This window comes from Phytophthora parasitica, assembly GCF_000247585.1.
Source record: "Phytophthora parasitica INRA-310 unplaced genomic scaffold supercont2.21, whole genome shotgun sequence".
Classification (NCBI taxonomy): domain Eukaryota; phylum Oomycota; class Peronosporomycetes; order Peronosporales; family Peronosporaceae; genus Phytophthora; species Phytophthora nicotianae.
Window position 1 is genome coordinate 268495 of NW_008649007.1, and position 9857 is coordinate 278351.

The 9857-nt window shown below is 49.8% G+C and overlaps 5 protein-coding genes across 7 annotated transcripts; 2 read left to right on the forward strand and 3 right to left on the reverse strand.

Moving 5' to 3' along the window:
• Positions 1-257: 257 nt before the first annotated feature.
• PPTG_22682 (hypothetical protein) lies at positions 258-542 on the reverse strand (the record flags this gene model as incomplete). The annotated part of the gene is made up of 1 exon (XM_008905803.1): positions 258-542. The coding sequence occupies one exon, from the start codon at positions 540-542 to the stop codon at positions 330-332; it is 213 nt and encodes a 70-aa protein (XP_008904051.1). The 3' UTR covers positions 258-329.
• A 1427-nt stretch (positions 543-1969) lies between these two features.
• On the forward strand, positions 1970-4017 carry PPTG_09784 (hypothetical protein). Its single transcript, XM_008905570.1, has one exon. The coding sequence runs from the start codon at positions 2203-2205 to the stop codon at positions 3688-3690; it is 1488 nt and encodes a 495-aa protein (XP_008903818.1). The 5' UTR covers positions 1970-2202; the 3' UTR covers positions 3691-4017.
• PPTG_09785 (hypothetical protein) lies at positions 3900-5085 on the reverse strand. The gene has a single exon (XM_008905571.1). It carries the CDS (start codon positions 5015-5017, stop codon positions 4025-4027), a length of 993 nt encoding a protein of 330 aa, XP_008903819.1. The 5' UTR covers positions 5018-5085; the 3' UTR covers positions 3900-4024.
• Positions 5086-6708: 1623 nt separating this feature from the next.
• PPTG_09786 (hypothetical protein) lies at positions 6709-7913 on the forward strand. Of its 3 annotated transcripts, XM_008905572.1 has the most exons (6): positions 6709-6859; positions 6931-7096; positions 7159-7293; positions 7356-7457; positions 7526-7603; positions 7674-7913. In XM_008905572.1, exons 1-6 carry the CDS (start codon positions 6798-6800, stop codon positions 7830-7832), a joined length of 702 nt encoding a protein of 233 aa, XP_008903820.1. In that variant the 5' UTR covers positions 6709-6797; the 3' UTR covers positions 7833-7913. The 3 variants fall into 3 exon arrangements, with proteins under 3 accessions (XP_008903820.1, XP_008903822.1, XP_008903821.1); XM_008905574.1 differs by having other exon boundaries at positions 6709-7096; XM_008905573.1 differs by having other exon boundaries at positions 7526-7913.
• PPTG_09787 (glutathione-disulfide reductase) lies at positions 7852-9539 on the reverse strand. Its single transcript, XM_008905575.1, has one exon. The coding sequence runs from the start codon at positions 9449-9451 to the stop codon at positions 7970-7972; it is 1482 nt and encodes a 493-aa protein (XP_008903823.1). The 5' UTR covers positions 9452-9539; the 3' UTR covers positions 7852-7969.
• Between the last annotated feature and the right edge of the window lie 318 nt (positions 9540-9857).

Genomic DNA, 9857 nt, shown 5'->3' on the forward strand with positions numbered 1-9857 from the left:
CAGACTCGGTGCATGCTTTTCAAATTGAATACGAACCGGTAAAGATAGACTCACTATTTTGCTCGTTGTAGATCGTAAGCAGGGCTCGGTATATTAGGTCGCTTAGCTAGTTGGTTTGCAACAAGGTAAACATCTTATCTTTACCGAAAAACTGGTATTCCTGGCTTTCGAGACGGTTGCGCATGGGAGATTGCATCTTTTGCCGACGAAGTATTAATTCGCGAGCATATCACGCTTTTCCCGAGTTTTTAAATCTTCCATGTTAAACACAATATAAAAATATATGCAGTGTCGCTCGGCAAAACGTTGCATCTCAGAGAGGCTAACCCTCACTCAGTACTCTTGGCACTTGAGCCTCCTAGTTTCCTAAAATGATCCATCAGTGGCGTGTTAGTTGACTCATCGTCGATCTCGTGCGGGGCCACGTTTGAGTACTGGATGATGTCTAGCTCGCGCTCAATATTGCGTTCGTGAAGCTCTGAGAGGATTCTTTCGACGTGATCGCGTGAAGTTTGACTCCCTCGAGCAGTCTGACGAGACATGAGGCCGTTTGACTTTGTCTTGTATGTGGGCCCGGTTAAGATTGAGGAAATCGGGTAATGAACAATTCTTTCGCCGGGAACATCACGATTTTGGGAGAGATTGTCTAAATCTTAGTAACGTCTATTCCGAAGTAGATTAACCTCATCGCGATGAATGGGGTTTATACCTGAAATGCGTATATCCCGACATCTATACACAATTCCAGCTGGTCCACATATGTTCCCGGCGGGTTATCCCGGTTATTCCAATTTTTCAGCCAACTGGGGAAGCGTCCTATTGCAATAACATATTGAGTAGATGCCTTCACGAGAGGCAATAATTTTATTTCTTTCACCAAGGTGATAGGCGATGTGAAATGTTCTTTGGTGGAGACCGCTGAGCTCACACACTCCGTCACACCACACTAGAACACATTCTAGAAGGTTACAGCTGGAAGAACATGTCTAATTGCGACTTTCTGTAGCCTGTGGTTGACACCGTAGAACCATCTTCAAATTGCATAGCGGCACTGTGATAGTGTACTCGGTAAGCAAAGTTTTGCTTCTTTCCAGCAACAAACTTGATCAAGTTATCTCCAGAGTCTGGGAACACTAATTATCGATTTTGTGCTTCTATCAAACGGATGTGTACGCTATTCTCAACCTAATCTATGTTGGATTTATTGCACCGAGTTGGGTTCGAAGGGTATAATAATATAGCATAAATAAATAATTGCTACAGTTATTGAAATTTACCAAGCCTGATCGAAATAAAAAACTATTTTCTTGCGATAATAAGCCTTGATAGAAAAATATCTGAAATCCTCTTGCGGTAGTAACGCATTCAGCAGATACACAGCAGACGATTGGTCAGTCCACTTATCTTACTGGAGTAAGAGGATAACAACAGGCAAGTACTTCACTATACAACGACGAGGACATCTCTCTATTTTTTGTTTTTCACCGTTAATTTGACGAGGGAACCATTTTCGCAACCGGCGAAAAATCAAAATTCAAAATTGCCCATAAAGGTCCCGCAAATGGTCTCACTACATTATTCATGTCCACTACTTTGTCGTCTAGTAGATCAATAAATGCAATCACCTGTAAGGCACAAACACCTGTAAGGCACGGAGTTGGTTCTCAGCATCACGCCATGCCCGAAACAGTGTGATTCTGTTGGCAAACTCCTTCCTTCTACAGGCATAAAATATGTGAAAGGGCATAATGGCCCTCAGATGGTATTTGTCGTTCGCTGTGCCATGACTCTATCACGGCGGTGGAGTGGCATGACTTGGGGGTTACAGTTCAACCGGTACATAATATGTACTTCATATTATGAAGTTCATTGCGAGTATCCTGGCCACTTCAACTTTATTCGTACTTAAACGAACCATTCTGATTCACAGTTTCATCCAATCGTCACCATCTGATCACATCTCGATATTCGTCCAATCCCGCGCCTCAACGTCGTCATACTCAGTTCAAGATATTCCACACCCTTTGTCACCAACGGAGATCTGCCGTGTTGGTTTCATTATTAGCGCCTCACCCCCAAGAACGTCACTAAGCCCCGGCGCCTCCATCGTCCCCCTCTCGTCTGTGTGAGTCCGTGCCGTGCGTAGCGTCAACGTCCACGTCCACGTCGTCCCCTTCTTCGTCTCCTCTCCCTCCCCTCATAATGGACGCCTCCCAATACGACCCGGAGGCCGCGTCCGCCGACCCGTCCGTCAGTCCCAACGCTGAAGGGTACGGCGACCCACAGCAGCACAACGGCCCTGTCAAGCTCTTCGTGGGCCAAGTGCCTCGCACCATGGAAGAGGACGATCTGCGCCCCGTTCTCGAGGTCTTCGGGCCGCTAGAGGACCTAGTAATCATCCGAGACAAGATCACAGGCGCTCATCGCGGTTGTGCCTTCGCCTCGTATTTTACACGCGACGCGGCCGAGAAGGCCGTACAGGAGCTGCACAACAAAGTAACACTTCCGCAGAGTATCAATCCGCTTCAAGTCCGTCCCGCTGAGGGACAGGCGGGTGCTTCCCAGGAACACAAACTCTTCATCGGAATGATCCCAAAGACAGCGGATGAAGCTGCTATTCGTGAGGTTTTCGAGCTCTTCGGTACTATTGAGGAGGTCTACATCCTGCGTCACCCCGCTACGGGCCAAAGTAAGGGCTGTGCCTTCCTGAAATTCAAGGAACGCAGCTCAGCTCTTGCTGCTATTGAAGAAGTCAATGGAAACGTCACGATGGACCGCGGCACGTCGCCTCTGGTCGTCAAGTTCGCGGATAGTCGTCGTCAGCGTCTTCAACGTGCTCGGAACTTGGCAGCCGCGGCCAACGCGTACTGGCCGCTGCCTCCCGGCGCTGGACTAGCGTTCCCACAGCTGCAACAACTACAACAGCAATATATGCAGCAGATGCAGGCGTTCGGAGCCCAAGCAGCGGCTGGACTGAACCCGACTGTCGCTGGCCTTGGCTCTCCAGTCGGAGCCGCTGCCGGCGGCCCTGGAAGTCCCACCAACTCGTTCATGTACTACAATCCGTACGGCTTCGCTGCTGGAGCAAGTCCGTACGGCTTCGGTGGTTTGCCCAATGTTGGCGCTGCTGGCTTCGATATGCAGGCAGGTCTGGGTGCAGGATTGGACCTGCAAGGCCAGGGCGTGGAGGCTGCTAAGGCTTCACGTACCACCAGTCAACTGGAAGGCCCCACCGGCGCCAATTTGTTCATCTACCACTTGCCGCACGACCTCACAGACGCTGACCTGGCTACTGCCTTTGCTCCATTCGGTACAGTTATCAGTGCCAAGGTGTATATGGACAAGATCACGGGTGAGAGCAAAGGCTTTGGCTTCGTAAGTTACGACAGCGCGGATGCTGCGGACGCCGCTATTGCCAGTATGAACGGCTTCCAGATCGGTACCAAGAGACTGAAGGTCCAGCACAAGCGCATCCATCAGAGAAACGAGTATCTTGGCGGCTCTAGCGGCCTCGGCCATGAGGATGAACTGGGGATGGATTATCACCAGACGCAAGGCATCCCCGGATTGGATGAAAATCTGCACAGTGAGGACAGCGGCGCCAAGTCTCCTAGCAGCGCTGCGGAAGGCAACAACGGCGTCGACACGTCACTAGACGAGGCCGTGCAGAACCTGCGCATTGACGCGTAAATTGTGTTTTTTTGTGACTCGTCGATCATGTCAGTCAAGTCGGTCATTGGTTGGTGGTGAGTTTTGAGGCGTCAAGGTGTACAGAATGCCGTGTACAAAACAGCGATGCGATACAGAAGGACAACGCACGAGGCACGAGAAACGAGAGCTTTTGCGAGCAACGAGCATCAAGATACAAGAAGAAAACCACAAGATAGTAGTGAAAAACATCCAGAAGCCAAGCGTATGTTAATCATCAGTATGTATTTCACTTACTCAGCGTGTATTGCCATTATTCTCTTCAGACGTATGTAACAATAATTGTTACATTGACTGTAACATTCGACGTTTTAAGTTACGACCATTTAGCGAGCAGACCGAAGATTGCGTAACCTGCCACCAATGCGATCGACTTCTGCAGCGTCGCCTTGTTCTTGTGGTGGCCGTGGCCTTCGTCACCTCCGTGACTGTGTCGTGGGAATTCCTGTGGGATGACTTCCATGACTGCCACGTAAATGAATGTCCCCGACGCTAGAGCCACACAGATCCCTGCCGCTGCTGAGTCCTCGGACGAGTCGGCAGCGATGATCCAGCCCACAATAATGCCAATGATACTCATGAACGAGAAAACGACCATATATAGCATCACGTGCGTCACAGGCATGGCACTCTGTACGAGTCCAGAGCCCAAAGCGAAGGCCGCCAGTCCCTTGTGCATGATAATTGCCATAAAAACTCCCCACGCTGTCTCCGTCTGAGCGCCAATGCCCAGTCCTTCCAGTACTGAGTGGAACGATAGAGCAATGAAAAGTACCATGGCTACAGCCATAGAACCGGCATCTGCCTCCTTCGGAGCACCACCGAAGTGCGAGTGGCCAGAACTGCGCCGCACATTACTGCCTAGTCCTTGTTCTTCTTCATCTAGATCTTCGAGGTACGTGTCGTCGCTCTCTGTGGCTCCGTGTAGCTCCTCATCGTCCTCGCTCTTGGCAGGCATGTAATTCTGAGCTGCGGCTTCGTTATTGGCGTCCATTTTGGCCTGCGCTGCCTGTTCTAGCAGTAAGAGACCGAGAAAACCCAACGTGCAGAACATTTCGGCGTATGGGAACTCGTAGCGACCCTCGTCCTCCGTGGACCATTTGCGTAATGCCGGGTTCTCGATGGCCGAGTGTAGCAAGTGGAAGAAGCCGCCAGCCAGGAATACGCCGCCAGAGAAGGCGCTGAGGATACTCAGCGTCGGGGACTTGTCGTGACGTGAGGCCAGACACGCAGGAATCAGACCACCGACGAGTCCGACGACCCAGATGCACACGATCGACACGAGCTTGAACACAGTCACGGGGTCCATTTTGGCTGGGAAATCCTTGCTAAGGATTTATTTATGGTGTGTCACACACCTTGATGAGCGAATCAGATGTACTGGTTCAACAAAGTGGTTTTAGACCAATGGAATCGATTCTTCAACGGCAAATTGGTTGCTGGTAATTTTTAAAATATATTACCAGAAACGTCTCTGCGGATTTCACTTACATGATTAAAAGTCATGCACAATATAAAGCGACTACACCCAGTCAAGCGCCACAGAGAAGTGGTGAGAGAGGGATTAGTCCAAAGATGACACTTTTTTGATGACGATGATGTACATCGCTCTCAGAATCTCACCCAGGCGATGATGACAAAATCGTAGAGTTGTATAGAATATTGCGACTTTGTCGTGGCTTAAAGAGTTACAGTTAGAACACCGAGATGGTCTTCCAGAAGCAAAGACGAAAGCGTGTTCATCGTGGGTCCGGTATGATGTACTCGTTTAAGTTACACCATCAGATATCGCATCGTGCTGGGTCTGGATCAACAGCAAAGCTGGCAGGTTCAGCTGACGTATCCAACGAAGGTATCATATTCAATGATACAGAGTTACGCCCGACTATTCGTGAGGGTAGTAGTCGTGGAAGTTTGCAATAGCAACAATCTAGATAAAACCTGATAAATTAGGATACATACCAATAGATAAATCATTTTTATACTTTGTTCCAGTGGTTCTCGTCATTTGACTGGGATAACCACTGTGTATCTTTTACTTTCATCTTTTAGAAAAATAAAAGGCTAGCAAGTGGATCCCTTGGGTTTTTGAGTCGCCAGGAAGCATTGCGTGCACTACTTGCAGACTTTGGTCGCTAAACTGCGCTCTAATTTTGGTTGAGTTGCCTCTTATCAGTCCGTAGCCTGAATCCGTTTGGAGATGTTTCGTAAGTATGGATGTATTTCACCTTACTGGGATATCCCTAAGTTTTATAAACAGCATTTCGCGTGTTAAGAACCAATACTTCAATACGCCAAGGGCTTTCCTTTGCATGGTGTAATACGGCAGCTCCTCTTTGTTTTAGGATGGCAGAGTAAATAAGGAGGTATTGCCTACGTAGTCTTTGCAAATTGTAGCCTACGAACGGCGTTTTTCGCCAAACGCATGTCGACAAATCTACGCTTTCTCTACGCAAAGCTTGCGGTAGCTGTGGTGATATTAATATCCGATAGATTCCCTCCCATCTCAAACTCAATCATATTGTACGGTTGAGTAAAAAAGTACACGTGCTTAGTAAGCGCGTTAGCAGTGCTTACTAAGCACTGGGTACCTCGCAAGCAGTAAGAAGTACGTTATGCAGTACTGATACATGTGTTTGATGAGCCGGGACGATCGCCTGCTGGAATACTTGGTCTTACAACTGATAATTGTTACGTTTGGGAAATTGAATTTCTTGTGTGCTCAGTGCAATTGCCATCCAAAATATGATGATCCTTGCATTATTAATACGTGTGCTGGCCTAGACACACTGACAGCAAAAGGCAAAGGCAAAACTTGCCAGCAACAACTGTACGAATTGTCTGATTGCGTACGGAATGGCTTTCCCGCAACATTGAGGACATCATGGCTGCTGAGACAAGAAAATTAATAACCTTTATCTTGTCATGTCCTTGGTTTCAATTTCTTTCTGTAATCATCCTATAATATCTCATTAACTTGGGAAATGTATGGATTCAGTATTTGCATCCTATGTTGCTATCCTTCTCCCACCGTTGAACAAAGTACGTGTTCTTCTTCTCCCCACTTTTGAATCCGTCACGCAAAGAGCATGTCTCCCCGAGTTGCCACGACCAAGCCAGGCCCTCCTCCATACGACCAGCTCGTGCTCATGTAACGTGTTTCAAGTGAATGGTTAAGTGGTTATCAAAGGCATGCCTCTAACTGCTGTTTCTGCTGCGCAGTGGTGAGAAGTGTCTGTCGTTCGTGCACGAGAATGCCAAACAAGGCGACCCCAAGTCTGTTCTGGAAGCCATCGACACGTTCGGCTATGAACACCATTGGATGATGAACGTCGGAGATGTCAAAGGAGAGCTCATAGACGAGGAGTTAGAGAAAGTCAAGCCAAAGGTTTACAGTTTAGAGTCTATCATAGTATCCATGTCGGAGTTAACAGTCACATGGTTGTGCAGGTTTTGGTGGAGCTTGGCGGCCATCTCGGCTATAGCGCCGTGCGCTTTGCCAGCAAGATGCGCGAGCTCTCTGGCCCCTCTGCCCATGTTTACTCCTTCGAGATCTCGTCAGACTTCGCAGCCATTGCCACCAAGGTATAATATGCGTGGTACTATGGGGCAACTATAACATTACGAGCACGTAAAATACGTTACAGATGATCGAATTCGCTGGACTGTCGGACATGGTGACGATCATTATCGGGACGTACGGAGACAACTACAACAAGCTCAAGGAGAGAGGTGTCGAGCACGTTGATGTACGTTCGATAAGGAAAAGTTTGCACGACTTTCTCGCCTTATATTGACGTGGCTTGTACATTTGCAGGTGTTTTTCATCGACCACGACAAGAAACTCTACAAGAGCGACTTGATAATCATCGAGCAGAGCGGAATGCTTCGATCGGTAAGAAATTTAGTCAGTAAAAACCCACAGCAGAGTATGTTGCTGATGCCAGAATGACGGTTGTGTTCAGGGATCCGTCGTGGTGGCCGACAATGTCGTCTACGCTCATATCAGCGACTACCTCGACTACATCCGCGGACATCCCCACTTCAAGTCTGTACTTCGCGAGTCCTTGCTCGAGTACTCTGACATTAAGGACGCGATCGAGGTCTCCACGTACGTCGAGTAAAGCGACAAAGCATCCGTCTTCCTGCGTCGTTAACAATTCATTTCACGTTAAAAAAAAATAACATTTTCAGTTATCAACGTCTGCATGTTATTATCTTTGTCATTCGACTGATAAAAAGTCCTCTTTTCAGTAATTTATTACTGCTTGGGGGTCGGCGCAGGACGAGCAGGTTCCGGGGACAGCACAATCTTGTCCTTGATCATTCCCCACGGGGCCATCGTCACGAGCTCCTCAGCGGCCGTCGGGTGGATGGCCACGATGTTGTCGAAGTCGGCCTTAGTAGCGTTCATCTTGACGGCCACTCCGAAGCCCTGGATCATCTCGTCGGCGCCCTCGCCGGCCACATGGACACCCACCACCGTCTCCTTCTCTCCGACAGTCACGAGCTTCATGGCCGTCTTGCCCTTACGCTCCGGGTCGGCCATCGAGTGCAGCAAGTTGACAAATTTACTAGTGTAAACCTTGATATTCTCCTCTCCGTACTTGGCAATGGCCTCAGGCTCAGTGTAGCCAATCGTGCCAATAGGAGGGTGGCTGAAGATGACTGTAGGGATCTGGTGGTAGTTCAGACACGCGTCCTTCTCGCCTCCAAAGAGACGATCAGACAGACGACGGCCGGCCGCGATGGCCACGGGCGTCAGCTCCCAACCAGTCACAGTCGCGTCACCGATTGCGTACACTCCAGGCACCGACGTGTTCTCCTGGGCGTCCACCTCAATGAATCCGCCTTCCGAGAGTTTCACGCCGATCTCTTCCAGGCCCAAATCCTTCGTACGCGGCTCACGGCCAATAGCGAACACGATCGTGTCAAAGTCCGCGAACTTCTGCTCCTCTCCGTTGACTGTCACGACGAACGTGAGCTTGCCATTTTCCTGCTTCTCCACGCGGACAGCGCGTGAGTTTCGCACAAACTTAACGCCGGCCTTCTCCATCTCCTCGTTGACCAAGTCACGGACAATGGGGTCGAACTTACGCAGCACCTGGTCGTAGCGACAGAAGAGCGTCGTGTCGCTCTTAAGTACGTTAAAGATACCGGCCAGCTCCACAGCGATGTAGCCAGCGCCCACGACGGCCACCTTCTTGGGTTGCTGCTCCAGTTTGAAGAAGCCGTCGCTGTCAATCACGTGCTCCATACCAGGCAGGTCCGGGATGGTGGGGACGCCGCCGGGTGCCACCAGAACGTGCTTGCCGGTGTACACCTGGCCGGCTACCTCGATCTTGTCCTTGGCCACCAGCTTGGCGATGCCCTGCACGTGGTCCACCTTGGCATTGCCCAGGTTGCGCTCGTAAATGCCGTTCAGACGCTTAATGTACGCGTCCCGTTTAGTCTTCATGTTGCCCCAGTCGAAGTCGCCGAACTCGAAGTCCTTGCTGGCCGTGTTGATGCTATAGTCCTTGTTGCGGTTCAGGTGCTCCACGTGGGCGGCCGTGTTGAACATGACCTTCTTGGGCACGCAGCCGAAGTTGACACAGGTGCCGCCCAGACCCATGCCGTCGAACTCGCGGCCGCGCTCTACGACGAGGACCTTGGCCCCGAATGTGGCCGCACGTCTGGCCGAGGCCATGCCGCCGCTGCCGCCGCCGATCACCATGTAGTCGTACACGACGTCTGTGCTCATGATTGGATATAAAGTGACTTGAGCTCTAGGGAGAGTTTTAGATTGTGACGTCAGCCGAAGATCGGTTTGAAAATGAGAGAAGAGTTCTGTGCAATCACAGAGCGGTATACGTAATCGCATTAGCCAATTGGAAGAGAGGAAAGTGATGCGTGGACCACATTGATTCAGGGTCGGAAGCGGTGGGACAGAGCAAGGTGATGATGATGTGCCAACACTTCGCCATCGGACTTAAATGATGTGGATGCAATATGCCGTGAACGTATACGTCGTATTGCAAGCCTTGTGCTGTAATGTCCGTCGGTCGGATTCTTCTCTGCAGACAGTCTCATCTTCCTCTTAATGCAAAACACAAAGGTTGCTTTAGTAACGAAAAGTGCTCTCACGTCGCAGATATGATTGCGTAACA

Coding starts and splice junctions, on each gene's coding strand:
- PPTG_09784 (XM_008905570.1), top strand. CDS start 2,203: ATGGACGCCTCCCAATACGACCCGGAGGCCGCGTCCGCCGACCCGTCC.
- PPTG_09785 (XM_008905571.1), bottom strand. CDS start 5,017: ATGGACCCCGTGACTGTGTTCAAGCTCGTGTCGATCGTGTGCATCTGG.
- PPTG_09786 (XM_008905572.1), top strand. CDS start 6,798: ATGTCTCCCCGAGTTGCCACGACCAAGCCAGGCCCTCCTCCATACGAC. Junction 6,860..6,930: donor TACGACCAGCTCGTGCTCAT/GTAACGTGTTTC, acceptor TCTGCTGCGCAG/TGGTGAGAAGTGTCTGTCGT. Junction 7,458..7,525: donor GAGGTGTCGAGCACGTTGAT/GTACGTTCGATA, acceptor GTACATTTGCAG/GTGTTTTTCATCGACCACGA.
- PPTG_09787 (XM_008905575.1), bottom strand. CDS start 9,451: ATGAGCACAGACGTCGTGTACGACTACATGGTGATCGGCGGCGGCAGC.